This window comes from Lissotriton vulgaris, chromosome 12, assembly GCF_964263255.1.
Source record: "Lissotriton vulgaris chromosome 12, aLisVul1.2, whole genome shotgun sequence".
Classification (NCBI taxonomy): domain Eukaryota; kingdom Metazoa; phylum Chordata; class Amphibia; order Caudata; family Salamandridae; genus Lissotriton; species Lissotriton vulgaris.
This window is the reverse complement of record NC_141700.1, coordinates 753,639,536-753,657,215: the sequence shown is the minus strand read 5'-3', so window position 1 is coordinate 753,657,215 and position 17,680 is coordinate 753,639,536. Positions and strand designations below refer to the sequence as shown.

Sequence of the window (17,680 nt, the reverse complement as noted above, 5' to 3'; positions counted from 1 at the left end):
TGGTGGCAAACAGATCGATGTCTGGAGTGCCCCACCTTGCGAAGATTGCTCTTAACACCTCGATTAAGACCCATTGTCGATTTTCTTGAACAGGCCTGCTGAGCGGTATGCCCGAGTATTCTGCACATCTGTCAGATGAGTCGCCGTGAAAGTCATTCCCCTGGCCAGCAGGCAGTTCCAGTTCGTCTGCGCCTCCCGAGACAGTGTGAGCAATCTTGAGCCCCCCTGCTTGTTGAGGTAATACATTGTTGTTGTGTTGTCCGTCTGTACAAGCAGGGAACTGGTGTGGAATGATGGTTGGAAGGCTTTCAGGGTCAAGTGAACTGCTTGGAGTTCCAGAAAGTTGATGTGATAAGTGGACTCCGTGTGAGACCACGCCCCCTGTATTTGAAGGTGTTCTGAATGCACTCCCCAGCCGTGGAGACGCGCATCTGTCATGGTTTTGGTCGGTATGTCTTTGTGGAACGGAATCCCTCTGACGAGATTGTCAGAGGGATTGGGACTGAGCAGCGTGTTGCGATAGCTGGATCCTGTCCTCCCAGCTCTCTCGTTTCTGGTCCCACTGATCCTCTAGACATTCCTGCAGAGGCCACATGTAGAGGCGTGCATGTGGACTGAGAAAGATGCAAGAGGCCATCAAACCCAGGAGAGAGGACACCGTCCTCGGTCGCAGAAGGAACGGACATGAGAGTCTGAGCCTTCCGAAGGATTGATGAGTCTCTCCTCCGAAGGACACAGGCTTGCCTGGAGCGTATCAGTGGAGGCTCCCAGGTACTGCAGACACTGAACAGGAGTGGGGACAGATTGACATGTTGATGTGAAGGCCCAATTGGTTCAACAGAATGGCTATCCTGTTGAAATGTAGCTGCGCTTCCTGAAAAGTGGAGCCAGTCATCCAGGTACAGATAGACAAACACCTTGTTCTTCCTCAGGTGCACCGCAACCACCGCCATGCACTTTGAAAACGTCGTGGGCGCAGACTTCAGGCCGAATGGAAGCACTGTATATTGGTAGTGATTGGTGCAGACTAGGAACCGCAGTAACTTCCGATGCTTCCTTGCAATGGGTACATGAAAGTACGCGTCTTGCAGATCAATGGCGCATAGCCAGCCCTCTTGATGCAGCTGAGAATAAATCTGGTGCAGGGACAGCATCCAGAACTTCTCTGCAAATCCATTTGTTTGCTTGCCGCAAATCGAGAATGGGTCTGAATAGTTTTTGTCCTTTTTGCGCACCAGAAAGAACCTGCCTGAAGTATAGACCTTTTCCCCTTTGAGGAGGAGGAACCAGTTCTATCGCCCTTTTTCTTAACAGGGTATCAGCCTCCACTTGAAGTTCATGCAACAGGTAATGTGAACGAACTGGTGGAATCGATGAAGGCGGGTCGGTCAAACGTAGACAGTATCCATAGCGAACAATATTCAGCACCCAATTGTCCTGATTTATTTATCTCCACTCTGCCAGGTAAATTTGAATGCTTGCCTCCACTGGTGTGGGTAACAGAAGGGGAGGGAGGGGGTGGGGGTAATCCCTCAGGGCTTAGCACCAGAGGGGCCCTTGTTCCCCGAAGTGGACTGCTGGTTATCCCTGCCTCTCTGACGTCTTTGAAAAGGCTGCAGCTGAAACTGCTGCTGCTGTTGTCCAGCCTGAAGTCCTTGTCCTCGTTGGAAACCCTGGGAAGAGTATCGCCGTTGGTAGAGGCGGTAGAGGCGGAAGCTCTTAAGCTGCTCTTAAGCTGTTCTTTAGGCTTTTCCAAGCACACAGCCTTGAGGGTCTCAACCTCCGCTTTCATTTTTTTTTTTAATCTTTTTATTATTTTGAAACAAAAACAAAGAATAAGAATACCAAGTGTCTATCATTCCGTGGCAAAATGAGATTCAACAATAATGCAACAATGGTCAAAACTTGCAGTACCCATTTAACTCCAATACTGTAACATCAGGCCAATTAACCAACACAGTGCCACACCTAAGTTTAGGTTCTCAGTTCCAAACAATACCCCATTCACGGTCCTCCTCACTACCTGCCAACTCCCACCCCCGCACTGCTGGCGCTGTTGGGCACAAAGAAATGTAATCAGCTTAATCGTTAAATAAATGGCATGGTCATTTACAATGCCAATAGCGTAATCGCTCGCAAATGCATGACCTATTGCATTTACACCCACACAGAGCCACACACAGTCATTCACATAGAGCCACCTACACAGAGCCACCCTCACACACACAGAGCCACCTACAAAAAAAGCTATCCACACAGAGCCACACACACACACACACAAAGAGAGCCAAACACACAGAGAGCCAAACACACACACACAGAGCCAAACACACACACACACACAGAGCCACACAGACAGAGCCACACACACACACGGAGCCACCATTCCCCAGTACTTGGTGGCTCCCCATCCCCGACGGTAATCCCACTGACTTCTTGCCAATAGGCCCAAATCTTAGTGTGTTCATTGTGGCAGCTTTTGGACTTCTAGATCAGTAGTTGGATAACTATGCAATGACCAATCCCTTCCTTAGGCCACTTCAGGATCCAGAGTAATAGGTCTACTTCTGGAGAGTGGCTCTTGTGGTATGATGACCAGATTTGGATATCACCTGTGACGTTTTGTGCTCAGTTCTGGGGGCCAACTCTGGCATTTTGCATCCAGTTTTGAGGGCTACCCTGAAGTACTGCCTTCAGTTCTATGGGCTACTTCTAGAATATTATCTCAAGATTCTGGGGGCCTTTTTGGCGTATCACCACAACTTCTGGAGTCCACATTTTAAGTGCTTTGTTTAATTGTTATTTTGGTTATTGATTGGCGAATGTGGGTGAGGTTGTGAGGATGTGTTAATTGGTGGATGCGCAGGGAAATAGGTGGATGGAGGAGTATGGATGGATGAGTGGGCAGCTGAACACAGCCCACACAGCTCTCACAGCCCACACAGCTCTGGCAAAGACAATAACGGCAGCAAACAAACACTGGCAAAGACAATAACGGCAGCAAAGAAAGACAGGCAAAGGCAATACCAGCAGCGAACAAACACTGGCAAAGATAATACAATCAGGGGAGCAGGGGTACGAAAAACGGCACAATCAGGGGACAGAAGGCACGACAAAACGGCACAATCAGGGGACAGAAGGCAAGAAAAATGAGTGCAAGCAGGGGGCAGAAGGCAAGAAAAATGAGTGCAAGCAGGGGGCTGAGTGCAAGCAGGGGGCAGAAGGTAAGAAAAACGAGTGCACAGCTCTCCCAGCCCACACAGCTCTCCCAGCCATCACAGCTCTCCTAGCCATCACAGCTCTCCTAGCCATCACAGCTCTCCTAGCCATCACAGCTCTCCTAGCCATCACAGCTCTCACAGCCCACACAGCTCTCACAGCCCACACAGCTCTCACAGCCCACACAGCTCTCACGGCCCACACAGCTCTCACGGCCCACACAGCTCTCACGGCCCACACAGCTCTCACGGCCCACACAGCTCTCACAGCCCACACAGCTCTCACAGCCCACACAGCTCTCACAGCCCACACAGCTCTCACAGCCCACACAGCTCTCACAGCCCACACAGCTCTCACAGCCCACACAGCTCTCACAGCCCACACAGCTCTCACAGCCCACACAGCTCTCACAGCCCACACAGCTCTCACAGCCCACACAGCTCTCACAGCCCACACAGCTCTCACAGCCCACACAGCTCTCACAGCCCACACAGCTCTCACAGCCCACACAGCTCTCACAGCCCACACAGCTCTCACAGCCCACACAGCTCTCACAGCCCACACAGCTCTCACAGCCCACACAGCTCTCACAGCCCACACAGCTCTCACAGCCCACACAGCTCTCACAGCCCACACAGCTCTCACAGCCCACACAGCTCTCACAGCCCACACAGCTCTCAAAGGCCACACAGCTCTCAAAGGCCACACAGCTCACAGCCCACACAGCGCTCACAGCCCACACAGCGCTCACAGCCCACACAGCGCTCACAGCCCACACAGCTCTCACAGCCCACACAGCGCTCACAGCCCACACAGCGCTCACAGCCCACACAGCGCTCACAGCCCACACAGCCCACACAGCCCACACAGCTCTCACAGCTCTCACAGCTCTCACAGCCCACACAGCTCTCACAGCCCTCACAGCTCTCACAGCCCACACAGCTCACACAGCTCTCACAGCCCACACAGCTCTCACAGCCCACACAGCTCTCACAGCTCACAGCCCACACAGCCCTCACAGCTCTCACAGCCCTCACAGCCCTCACAGCTCTCACAGCCCTCACAGCTCTCACAGCCCTCACAGCCCTCACAGCTCTCACAGCCCACACAGCTCTCACAGCCCTCACAGCTCTCACAGCCCTCACAGCTCTCACAGCCCACACAGCTCACAGCCCACACAGCTCACAGCCCACACAGCTCACACTTCCAAGCAAACGAATTAAAGCCTACCGTGGGAGGAAACGCCTAGAAACTGGTTTCATAGACTTTCGCCTCTAAAGAGCACGCTGTGCCACATCCTGCAAGAACGCCCAGATCTATGCAATGACCCCCTCCCTCCAAAGAGGACACTTTCATCGTCAATGTGGCGTACCGGCCTGCAACGCCCTAGGGGACGTCGCAGAAAAGTGTATAAAACATTACAAAACATTTTAGAACTGTTCTGTTGGCCTTTCGCCTTCATGTAAATAAATATAACGCACACACCCCTAAGTGAATGAAAATTAAATGCTAGTTAAAGTAACAAGTGCAAAATGCATTTTCGTTAACATCAGGGCTTTAAGTGGGATGAAAAAACTAGGGCGACGAGCAAGAGAACGGGGACCTGGCAAGGAGAGCTGCGGGCAGAGGGGGGCGAGACGGGTCAAAGGAGAGCTGCGGGCAGAGGGCAGGGGGGTGAGAACGGGACAAAGGAGAGCTGCGGGCAGAGTGAAGGTGGGGGGCGAGAACGGGACAAAGGAGTGAAGAGGGAAGGCGAGAACGGGACAAACAGAGCACAGGGCCAGGGGTTCTCATGCAGCTAAAGCCCCCCCAAAAATAAAGCGCAGCGTGCATATCTCTGGTAAAAAAAGCAAAAAACAGTTGCACTCGCACATAACAAGGGTGCAGTCACAAAGAAAGCGGATGCTCGTGGTCATCTCAAAGAGGGCACCGTGCTCAAACCTTAAGTGCGGCGCCTGGGGTTGAGACTGAGATGAGGGTCTGTGAGCCGCGTGTGCCATTTGGGAGTCGGTCACGATTCCTCCCCGCGGCTTTGTCGCTGTTGCATAAGATAAGCAGCGCTAAGGGATGTCTGCCATTTATTGCAGTATTATACCTCACATTTGCCTCAGGCAACTTAACGTTTGCTTTTGTATTTTGTTCACTTGTAATTTTCTCCTCGTTTACCATTACTGTTCCTATTGTAAAGCGCTCTGACCCTTCGGGTAAAGTCAGGGCTATATGCCAGCTAAATAAATAAATAAATGAAGGGCTGAGACCGGAGCCCACAACATGTCTTGAGTAAACAGGCACAGCGCACACACTGCTCCTATAGGACTGGCACACTCGCAGATCGGGGTCCCTTGCCGGCGCGCGCAGCCTGCACAGGAGTACCAGCAGCAGCAGTCCGGTCTGACTGAGACCTCCACCGCGGCTCCTGCGCGGACCCCCAGCACCTGTCCCTGCCTGGCAGCCTGTCCGGAGGGGGTGGGGGTGGACAGGGCGGAGGAGAGGGGAACAATAGGAGGGCAGGTCCGAGAGAGCCTCCTGTGCACACACCAAGATGCCAACCCCCCCCCCCCCCCCCCACCTCTGGTAGCTGGGGGGGGGGGCTCAGCCAGACAGCTGCGGCGTAGAAGCACTGGCGGTTAGGTTTCCGAACTGACGCTCACCGTTGACCCGGGACTAGGTGGGTATGGGCTCACAATATGTCCCAACCCACGCCTGTTACCTGGAGCTGGTTGGCCAATGAGGCCTAGAGGGTGCAAAGCGGAACGAAGGAGGGGGGCAAAAGCAGATGTTCCCCTAACGCTGCCAGTGCGGGGGAGCACTAGCGGGAAGAACCAGACCTGACAACTCACCGTCGGGGTCGAGACGGGAGGATGAACGGGACTACGCAGCCTCACAGTCCACCGCCCGCCTCCTGTGCCGTGCCCCGGGACTTACTCCTGTCCTGCTCTGAACAAGAAAAGCGCGTTCGGCGGTTGGGGTGGCATGGGTTGCGAAGGGCAAGACTCTTCCGGGCCTTTTCCAGCATTAGTATAGCCTCGGGTGTCTGGGTCCTATTGTATTTGTGTTCCTGGAGTATAGCCCAGTTCTACGCAGGCCAAATTGTATGCGGATCTGGCAGCAATATAAAAATTCTACGCTTTGCTACTAATTGTTTGGGACCAAAACCTAGTATTTAAAACTGTCAATAGCCCCAAGGAGACGGAACATCTTGCGCTAATCCCTGTCCGTGCAGCCAACACTACTGCTGTGAGAAGGGTCCCTGAGAGGACGGCCGCTCCCGGGTCACTCCGCGCCAGCTTCCGGTGCACTCAGCCGTACAAACGCGGTGCCCACACCCCGCGCTATACGGGGTGAAAGTGGGGGCAGCGCTGATAAGTTACACAGCAACACTTACTTGAAGAGGATAGGAAGGGAGAAGACGGTCCCAACTTTGTTCCTCCCAGCTACTGGTGGGCAAGAGTTAAACTACTGAAGCCTCCCCGAGCAGCACTTAAGTTAAACAGTTTCCACGTCAGGACGGTCTGTGAAGGAGAGAAAGGGGCGAGGGGGGTGGGGGGCGGTAAAAGCAAAAGGGGAGGACACAAAAAAAAAAAAAAAAAAAAAAAAAAAAAGGAGCTTTCCGCTTGATTTCACCGGCACAGAATCGCGTGGCATAAATTAAGCCAAGGAAGAATACGTGCACTGGGCAGGACTCCGATGGATTCCACCATGCTTTTCAGCTACGCTTTGCAGCAGTAATCGGGGAAATCTGTGCCTTGTCATCTTGACAAAGGAGAGCTGCGGGCGGAGGGAAGGGGTGCACAAACAGGGAGTCAGAGGCACGAAACAGCACAAACAGGGGGGGGCAGGAAGAACGGCACAAACAGGGGGCAGAGGCTTACCTCATGTCCACGGTAGACGCTGCTCGAGCAGAAAAATGGCGGCCGGCAACTCCGAAAATTTTCGGATTCGGGGGCGTGTTTTGCTGTTCTGAGTGACGGATGACGTCACCATCGAAAGAACAGCAAAACTTACGCCCCCGAATCCGAAAGAGACTGGGCTTGTTTGGAGTGACTTCCTTCTCCTCCAATGGCTGGCCTCCGTTTAGAAAGCCAGGCAATGGAAGAGAATGGAGGAGAGAGGCGGGTTCAAGCCCCCTTAGTCATAAAATCTCCGACTTCCGGCTGGCAAGCCAGCCGTCGGTCCAAGACCTAAAAAGAGACCAAGATTGTGTAAACACCCTAGTGGGTCTAAAAAGAGAATATAACATGCTTATCAGAAGGGTAAAAAGGGAATTTAAAGAGGATTGCTGGCAAAAATTACTCGAGGCAATTGAAACTAAGAACTTACGCCACTTCTGGAAGTTAGTCCATTCAGCAGCAGATCGCCAACCAGGGAAAATGAACTGCATAGTAGAAGAGGTAGCATGGGAGGAGTATTTACAGGATCTGTATAGCCCGGGGTAAGACCGGGAAGAAAATCTGTACACAGATTGGAGCGGTCTGGTAGCAGATATAAAACCCGTTTTTTCTGCCCAAGAGGTTAAAAAGACGATAAAGGGTTTGAATCTCACGAGGGCGGCAGGTCCAGATAACCTCCCCGCTCAAATAATTAAAACTCATGTAGATTGGTGGGTGGAGTTTTTTGCAAATATGTTTGAAGTCATTCTAGACACTGGGAAACTCCCCGTTAACTGGAATGGGGCTATAATAAGGCCAATATATAAGAATGGGGAGATGAACAACCCGAAAAACTTATAGATTAATCAATCTACTGGACATCGGTGAGAAAATATTTGCCTAAATAGTGCTTGGCAAATTAAAGGACTGGGTAGATGAGAACTCAATTACCCCAGTGAAACAGGGGGGTTTTAAAGAAAGGCACTCCACCGTGGATCACTTTTATGCCCTGTGGGCCCTGGCCCGGAAGTCGATAGAACAAAAGGGGAACCTGTTTTGCGGGCAGCCTTTGATTCAGTAGATCGGGGGAACTATGGGAGTGCCCGATTAAATATGAAATCCCGGTGTGCTTACTTGAAATCCTAGAAGAATTACACAGAGGGAACTGGGCCCAAGTCATTAAAGACACACAAGGGGCATTGACAAGGAAAATTGAAATAGGGAATGGGCTGAGACAGGGCTCAGTCTTAGCCCCACTCCTCTTTTCAATATTTCTAGCAGACCTGCCAGAAGCACTAGAGGCGGAAAGAAGCGCGAGCCCGAGAATGAATAGTAGAAAGGTCTCATGCTTGTTGTATGCAGATGAACTTGTGATTACTGATCTGAGAGCTCGGGCTACAAAGAAAATTAAACGCATTCCATGATTACTGTAAGGATAAATTGCTGATAGTGAACATGGAAAAAACAAAGATCATGCGCTTCGGAAAAGGGACCAAGAGTTTTAGCTGGTACCTAGATAAAATAAAATTGGAATCGGTAAAAGTTTATAAATACCTTGGTCTTTGGTTTGAATCCTATTTAAAATGGGACATACATTTGGGACACCAAAACGCAAAAGCATCTTCCTCCATATGTGGCCTGAAAAAAATTCAATAAAAACTATGGTGATATGTCACATAAACCGACACTAAAAGCATCTGAGGCCATGGTACCTCCTCAAGTACTGTATGGTGCAGAGGTGCTCCTAAGCGGAAAGGGAGGCTGGGATCGGGAGGAAGGTAAGGCCCTGAAAACATTACTGTCACTGCCAAAGTCATCAATGATACAGGCAATTACCCTGGAAACAGATATGATCGGATGGAATATTCAGGACAAAATGGCGATGGTAAGATTCTGGAAACGTCATTCCCAGGGGGGGAAGGGGAAAAGGTCTCATATTGGTGTAGTGAGGAAATCCGCCATAGTAACCTAAGATGGGCATTAGACGCAAAAAGTAAAATAAAGGAAATAATTGGGAATCTAAAAATAGGAGTAAACCAAAATTCCCTAGATGTGGAGTTCACGAAGAGGGCACTCAGAGCACAAGAAAGGGAGTACTCTAGAAGGCTGGATATAGGATATCTAAGAAACAAAAAAAAAATCTGTGGTAAATTTGATAGAATCTTGGGAAAACGAGACTCTACTGATAGGAATGGAAAATATGAATATAGCAATTGCACTTGGGAACTATCTGAAAGGGGTGAATCGCTTAGTGCAGAATCAGCAAAAGAAATCAAAATTGATGAACGTACTCTTATCCCATTCCCAGAAATAAGGAAATGCTAAGATATGAGGGACTGCAAGGCCATAAAATATTAGATAGTACTGTAATGATAAACATATAGAAATTGCCTCGCTTATAAATGTAATAACTACCAGTTTTATTATGTATAGCATGTGTTTTAAAATTCTTTTTAACGATTTTATGTCTGTGCTACCCATAGAATGCCTTTTTTAAAAATTTGTATAACATATAGGAAGCAGCATGGACAGTAACAGCCTGATTTTATCAATTTTGTACGGTTTTTGATATTGATCTGATGCATTTCTATTTCGACCTCATTGTTTAAAGACTATAGTCTAAATAAACAGAGTTTCTCTCTCACTCGAGGACTCCTTTAATGCTATACGGTACACCAGTTTCTGTTTTTATATTGCCTTTCTATGGTTCGCATACTTGACACTGTGCCTTTCTGTTCATGATTTGCTTGTACTGCAATGATACAGGTTGCCCATATTCGGCATTGTGCCCTTTTTGGTTTGGTTCAGTCCGCATTTTTGTATACCTAAATAGGCCTCGCAGTAGACGCGCGAGGCAGAAGGAGCCTGGTTGGGAGATGTGCACATGTCTGCGCTTCTGCCATGGCTAGCCAATAAGCATTGGCAACTACAAATACATCATTCTGTTCCTGAGCCCTGCTGTGTCTGAAGACATCCTTTGGCCACTCTGGGGAGGTTGCACAGTTATTCCCAGACCATACATTCAACCAGAATACCAGTGTTATTTTATACCATGAATCAGCCTAAATGTAACCTCCAAACCAACATGCCCCTACATGATTAATTTTGTTCACTCCTATAAATATACAGATCTAGAGGAGCATTACTTGCTGCTTATTTCTGGCCTCAAGAAAATGGAGTTACTAAGAAGGCTCTTTCAGTCACCACAAAGTTACCAAAAATATGCCATCCACGCTTTTAATTCCACCAACACTCACTGCTGCAGTAACCTACCACAGCCTGAAAATTGTAGACACTAGGGTCCGAGGTCAGTAAGGGCAGTGTCAAGTAACGCGGCAACCTGCTACAGTGGTGTGGAGATCAGATACGGGAAGAGAGTCAGAAATCCTGCAAGTGCCATTAAGAGCTAGACATCTGGGCATCAACAAGGGAAAAAGCCCCATCCAAATACAGGTGGCTACACAAACCTAGGCCACTTTTCGGCAGGCATGCACGTGTGATCAGGTTAAGTCACTTTTTGACAGACTGCAGTCAATTTTGAAACTGCAAACCCAGGCCCTGTGCACCCCAGATTCATAGAAAGGTCCTCTTTACAGAGTCCTAGCTAGTAATCTTCAACATGTATGAAGTAAAAAATGACAAGGAAAAGGCACGCTTCCTGCAAAGAGGCACCAAAAGATGAAGGCGGTACCACAATATCAAGTACCACATAAATTGACCCCAGCAGTACTAATCTGGGTGCCAAATTTCAGGATTGCTTGACTGTGGCAGAGGCCTGGGTGCGTGGTTGATTTGTGCTAGAGCCTCCAGACAATTTAGAGTGACTTTTATGGAAGCTTTTTCCAGTTTTGGTAAGAAGGGCAAGCAGGGTTGAGTAACGAATGCCTTGTTAACCTTGCCTCAGTTTATCACCCATTACAGATGGCTATACATTTCCACTCGCAGGTCCAGCAGAACTGAATAGGTCATGTCATTACACAGATCGCTACATTGCACTCACAATAACCAGACCAGGCTCATTTTCAAAATTAGTAAAACTTTATTTAGCGTTTAAGAAAACAAAAATGACTACAAATAACCAGCCTCATTCATAGTAGAAGCTTATAAGTCTTGTCCGCCCCCTAGAAGCTGGACCCAGCGCCCAGTTACCACCCGGGTAGCTGAGAGAAGTCTCTGGTTAAGCAACCAACTTATCCTTCCTCAATACCAATGCCAAAAAAGTAAAAAAAAAAACTATGCCAAAGGTGGAAGCGGGGCCCTGCAAGAAAAACATCTGGACTCCCAAGACAGGATCACAGGCCAATCCTGCTCCAGTCCCCCAGGAGCTTAAAATATTCATAAATAATCCCACATCGTTTAAGTAATGATGTGGGAGATTGGGATGGGGTGTAAGGATGAATAGTTCTCTTTTTAGACAGTTTTATACATATTGTGTTTAACACAGCAGCTGAAAATCTGTTGAGGCAGAATTGCTAAAAAATTATCTTGCACAAAAAAGCCTTTGCATTATACTTGAGCACAGAACATGTGAAACAGACAATGCAACAAAAAAGCTCTTTTCAAAAGATTGTGCATCTCTTGGGCACCTAACAGAGCTACGTGCCAGATCAGTTCTAAATCTTCCCAGAGCCCGAGCACCAGAAACCAAATCGTTTAGTGCACAGCCGTACTATGGTTAAGTAGACCTCTGGTTGGGTCCCGATACCCAGATTTGGGTAAGTATGAAGTCAAAATAATATTTACAAAAATAAACTGCTTAGCCCCCTTGATGAAGAAAAAGAAACAAAACATATTGGCTTTAGACAGCCATGTTACTGGAAACCTCCTGGGCTGCAACACTGCACTGTTTAACTGGCATCCTTCCATCTTAAAAGGAGGCAAGAGCCCATAATACAGAAAACACTAAGGATTGTTTGAAACCCAGCAGTGGGAATACAAAATGCCGGTCATGGCAATGAAGTTCTTTGGCCCTTCCAGCAGCTGTTAGTTTCAGCAAAGTGAGAAGCAACCATGTGAGGCTTCCTTTGCCTCACTCCAAATCAAAAGGAAGCCAATATCTCCCGGGTCTTAGCCATGGGTCAATGTGCAGTCAGGCGTCTGCAGAGCATCCTAGGAGCGGGCAGTGCATTCCAAGGCACCAGCTTTTCAATTCTCATCATCACTGTCTTCTGGGCTGACTGCTGGGCTGGTGATGCTGTACGTTGGAGAGGTCGGGCTATAGCCAGGTGATGTAGGCGAATATGTGGATCCCTTCGGGCTGGTCGGAGAGTAGGTAGGAGATGTAGGGGAGTACTTTGGAGAAGTTGGAGAGTATGTGGGAGAGGTTGGCGAATACTTGGGGGATGTTGGTGAATACTTTGGCGATGTTGGTGTGTACACTGGAGAAGTGGGGGAATAGGTAGGAGAAGTGGGTGAATACTTGGGTGTGGTAGGAGAATAGGTTGGAGAGGTTGGAGAGTATTTGGGTGATGTAGGAGAGTATTTGGGGCTTGTTGGACTGTACTTTGGAGAAGTTGGGGTGTACTCTGGGGAGCTGGGACTGTAGGAAGGGCTTGTTGGGGTGTATTTTGGGCTTGTTGGAGAGTAGCTGGGGCTGCTTGGACTGTAGCTGGGTGAGCTGGGTGTATAGGTGGGCGACTGCGGGGTGTACCGCGGGCTCGAAGGGGAATAGCTAGGAGATGTGGGGCTGTAGCTTGGGGATGTTGGGGAATAGCTAGGAGAAGTTGGGCTGTAGTTTGGAGAAGTAGGTGTGTAGTTAGGAGATGTAGGCGAGTAGCTGGGTGATGTTGGTGAATAGCTGGGAGAGGTGGGCGTATAGTTGGGCGAAGTCGGAGAATAGTTTGGACTTGTAGGAGAGTATGAAGGCGATGTGGGAGAATAGCTGGGGGACGTTGGACTGTAGGATGGACTTGTGGGAGAGTAACTTGGGGAGGTCGGACTGTAAGATGGACTTGTGGGGGAATAGCTGGGAGAGGTAGGAGAATAGCTGGGACTAGTGGGGCTGTAACTCGGCGATGTTGGGCTGTAACTGGGTGAGGTGGGGGAGTAAGAAGGGGACGTAGGAGAATAACTAGGTGAAGTGGGGCTGTAGCTGGGTGACGTAGGACTGTAGCTGGGAGAGGTAGGGCTGTAACTCGGTGATGTGGGGCTGTAACTGGGAGAGGTGGGGCTGTAACTGGGAGAGGTAGGGCTATAGCTGGGAGAGGTAGGGCTATAGCTGGGAGAGGTAGGGCTATAGCTGGGAGAGGTAGGAGAATAACTGGGAGATGTTGGGGAATAGCTGGGGCTGGTAGGGCTGTAGTTGGGGCTGGTAGGAGAGTAGGATGGTGATGTAGGAGAGTAGCTTGGACTCTGGGGTGTGTAACCTCCAGGAGAGCGTGGTTCATAAGCAGGCGATGTTGGAGAATAGCTTGGAGACATGGCACCTCCTGCAAGAGATAAAGGATAAATGTTTTAATAAAATGTTTACACATACTGAGGTTTTAAAAGAAACCATCCAGAGATGTACACTTTATTTATCAGATTACAATAAGAGTTCTTTAAGGTTTAAGACTTAATGATCAGCCAGTAAAAATCACTGCAGTAGCGGAATCTACATAAAACTTTGCCGACAATGAGGTGGCTCTCTGTTGCAGGTGAAAGCGTGTGCTACGTGATTTAACCAATTCCCAAATAAGCATTCGCTAACACTTCCTCTAATCCTACCCCACATTCTGCCTTTACGGCAAGACAGAATACCTGCCCCATTTCCACAACCTGCTTTGAAAACGGCAGCCATGTTTCAGTTCTCCTGCTCGTCAGACAAAACACTGAGAAAAACACCCATGGTTCACTTGATTGTCTTGTCTGAAACCACAGCAGGGCAGCCACTCTAAAATCAGATATGTAGCCTCACACAGTTTCCTGTGGCATCGGCCCCCTTTACCTTTCATGGCAACCAAAAATCTCAAGCATGGGTCCAGTTCTCATTTCTCAAAAGGAACACTTAATAATCAATTACTCCTTCCTACACCTGAACTGTACCAGCAGGATAACAACTTTCAAACCATCGCTGCCGGTCAAAGAAATGGCATCAAACTGAAGCTCATGGCATCAATTGGTTACATATGTTGACTTTTATTGCTGCATATCAAATAGTTGGCTAGTTTTGAAATTGAAGTTTGGAATTTCGTTTTGCCTCCTCGCAAATACAACTCCGCACAATAAATGGACAAGAAACAGTTTGGATTAGTCTAGCTCCAATAATAGCGTCAGTATTCGACAAACCTGGCAGGAACTTATCTCCGCCCACTCTAGATCACTCACCTGGAGATGGAATGTAGGGGCTGGAAGGCCCTGGAGATCCCGGAGATCCTGGGGTGGGTGACCAGGCTGGAGAATATCCAGGAGAGAAGCCACTGGCGTCAGAGGCAGCACTTGGTGAAAACCCTGCAGCTCCAGGGGTCATGCCGCTACCTGGAACACAAAGCCAAAAATAAAACTAGAGGCAAAAACACAAGCAGCAGAGCAAAAGAACTACCCAAACCAAACTGCATGAAACCAAAAGGGATATCCAAGGCGCCCTGGACTCCGCTGGCAAGAGAAGACCTCGGAATGCAGAAGCTTTTTTTTTTTAGGACTAGCCACAGATCTACTTCATAAATGTGTGAATCCACCACAAAGCATACTCTTTAAACTAGAGACCCCAAATAAAGAAGCGGAGACTTACCTATACTGGGCGACCATGCTCCATACGCTGGAGTCGCTCCTTGATTCCACGGAGTCATTGCTGGAGACATGCCACCCATTGGGCTTGGGGCGGAGCCAAAAAACATTCCAGTAGCTGCAATAAAAGAAATTAACAAAATCACATTTAAAATGTTTGATTTTAAAATAAATATAAACACTCCTACAGGCCAACAATTATAGCCCCTGACAAAATTCATAAAGACAAACAAGCATTGGAAATGCAATAGGTCTCGCACCATTAGAGTTAGTGCTTTTAGAATTGTTTATGGGTTTTTTTTGTAAATGTTTAGCATTTTTGTTTCCTGTAGCCAATGCTAAAGTATTACAAATAAAAAAAGCCATAAAAATTTCTAAAAGCTCTAACTGAAATGGTCTGAGAACTATTGCGGTGAGTGAGGGTGGGTGAGGGGTTGAGGGTGAGAGAGGGTGAGTGAGGGTGAGTGAGGGTGAGTGAGGGTGAGTGAGGGTGAGTGAGGGTGAGTGAGGGTGAGTGAGGGTGAGTGAGGGTGAGTGAGGGTGAGTGAGGGTGAGTGAGGGTGAGTGAGGGTGAGTGAGGTGTTGAGGGTGAGTGAGGGTGAGTGAGGGTGAGTGAGGTGTTGAGGGTGAGTGAGGTGTTGAGGGTGAGAGGTGTTGAGGGTGAGTGAGGTGTTGAGGGTGAGTGAGGTGTTGAGGGTGAGTGAGGGTGAGTGAGGGTGAGTGAGGGTGAGTGAGGGTGAGTGAGGGTGAGTGAGGGTGAGGGTGAGTGAGGGTGAGTGAGGGTGAGGGTGAGTGAGGGTTAGGGGTTTTGGGTGAGTGAGGGTGAGGGGGAGTAGTTGAGGGTGAGTGAGGGTGAGTGAGGGGTTGAGGGTGAGGGGTTGAGGGTGAGTGGGTGAGGGGTTGAGGGTGAGTGAGGGGTTGAGGGTGAGTGAGGGGTTGAGGGTGAGTGAGGGTGAGTGAGGGGTTGAGGGTGAGTGAGGGTGAGTGAGGGTGAGTGAGGGTGAGTGAGGGTGAGTGAGGGTGAGTGAGGGTGAGTGAGGGTGAGTGAGGGTGAGTGAGGGTGAGTGAGGGTGAGTGAGGGTGAGTGAGGGTGGGTGAGGGTGGGTGAGGGTGAGTGAGGGTGAGTGAGGGTGAGGGTGAGTGAGGGTTAGGGGTTTTGGGTGAGTGAGGGTGAGGGGGAGTAGTTGAGGGTGAGTGAGGGTGAGTGAGGGGTTGAGGGTGAGGGGTTGAGGGTGAGTGGGTGAGGGGTTGAGGGTGAGTGAGGGGTTGAGGGTGAGTGAGGGGTTGAGGGTGAGTGAGGGGTTGAGGGTGAGTGAGGGGTTGAGGGTGAGTGATGGTCAGGGTGAGTGAGTGAGGGTGAGTGATGGTCAGGGTGAGTGAGTGAGGGTGAGTGAGGGTGAGTGAGGGTGAGTGAGGGTGAGTGAGGGTGAGTGAGGGTGAGTTTGAGGGGTTGAGGGTGAGTGAGGGTGAGTTTGAGGGGGTGAGTTTGAGGGGGTGAGTGAGGGTGAGTGAGGGTGAGTGAGGGTGAGTGAGGGTGAGTGAGGGTGAGGGGTTGAGGGTGAGTGAGGGTGAGTGAGGGTGAGGGGTTGAGGGTGAGTGAGGGTGAGTGAGAGTGAGGGTGAGTGAGGGGTTGAGGGTGAGTGATGGTGAGGGTGAGTGAGGGTGAGGGTGGGTGAGTGAGGGTGAGTGAGGGTGGGTGAGTGAGGGTGAGTGAGGGTGAGTGAGGGTGAGTGAGGGTGAGTGAGGGTGAGTGAGTGAGGGTGAGTGAGGGTGAGTGAGTGAGGGTGAGTTTGAGGGGTTGAGGGTGAGGGGTTGAGGGTGAGGGTGGGTGAGGGTGGGTGAGGGTGAGGGGTTGAGGGTGAGGGGGTGAGGGTGAGGGGTTGAGGGTGAGGGTGAGTGAGGGTGAGTGAGGGGTTGAGGGTGAGTGATGGTGAGGGTGAGGGTGGGTGAGGGGTTGAGGGTGAGTGAGGGTGAGTGAGGGTGAGTGAGGGTGAGTGAGGGTGAGTTTGAGGGGTTGAGGGTGAGGGGTTGAGGGTGAGGGGTTGAGGGTGAGGGGTTGAGGGTGAGGGGTTGAGGGTGAGGGGTTGAGGGTGAGGGGTTGAGGGTGAGGGGTTGAGGGTGAGGGGTTGAGGGTGAGGGGTTGAGGGTGAGGGGTTGAGGGTGAGGGGTTGAGGGTGAGGGGTTGAGGGTGAGGGGTTGAGGGTGAGGGGTTGAGGGTGAGGGGTTGAGGGTGAGGGGTTGAGGGTGAGGGGTTGAGGGTGAGGGGTTGAGGGTGAGTGAGGGTGAGTGAGGGGGAGGGGTTGAGGGTGAGGGGTTGAGGGTGAGTGAGGGTGAGGGGTTGAGGGTGAGTGAGGGTGAGGGGTTGAGGGTGAGTGAGGGTGAGGGGTTGAGGGTGGGTGAGGGGTTGAGGGTGAGTGAGGGTGAGGGGTTGAGGGTGAGTGAGGGTGGGTGAGGGTGAGGCTGAGGGGTTGAGGGTGAGTGAGAGTGAGTGTTGTGAGAGAGGGTGATGAGTCCTGGTTGTTTTGAGGTACAGCTGATGAGGCCTGGTTGTTGTGAAGTATCTGACTTTCTTGTGAAGACAAGTGCGTCATAAGCTTAAACAAGAGCCTTGCATTCTCTGTTCCCGATCCTTGCACCCATGCATGGCTCGGGTCTCAGGGCAGCTACCAGGAGTTCTAACAGCTCTCATCAGGTTTCTACAGCTAGTTCCCCGGTTTTGTGGGCTGGGCATGAATAGTGGGCAAGAAACAGCTAATTATAGAAGGGCCGCTTTTGAATGAATTAATTAATAAACATTTACACCGCAGATATTCAAAGGTCAAGCCACTGATGAGTTGTGATGTTTTGTTTTGTAAGAGGTGTTAAGCTGACTTGCAGGCGCCGGAGAG

At 49.9% G+C, this 17,680-nt stretch overlaps 1 protein-coding gene across 1 annotated transcript in view; it reads right to left on the bottom strand.

Moving 5' to 3' along the window:
- Positions 1–11,107: 11,107 nt before the first annotated feature.
- The window catches only part of POLR2A (RNA polymerase II subunit A), a 41,871-nt gene continuing 35,298 nt past the window's right edge, over positions 11,108–17,680 (bottom strand). The window contains exons 27-29 of the mRNA XM_086946042.1: positions 14,797–14,910; positions 14,394–14,543; positions 11,108–13,516 (exon numbers count right to left, since the gene is read on the bottom strand). Of these exons, the coding sequence (XP_086802168.1) occupies positions 12,234–13,516; positions 14,394–14,543; positions 14,797–14,910 (1,547 nt within the window). The 3' untranslated portion in view covers positions 11,108–12,233. The remainder of the gene's footprint in view (positions 13,517–14,393; positions 14,544–14,796; positions 14,911–17,680) is intronic.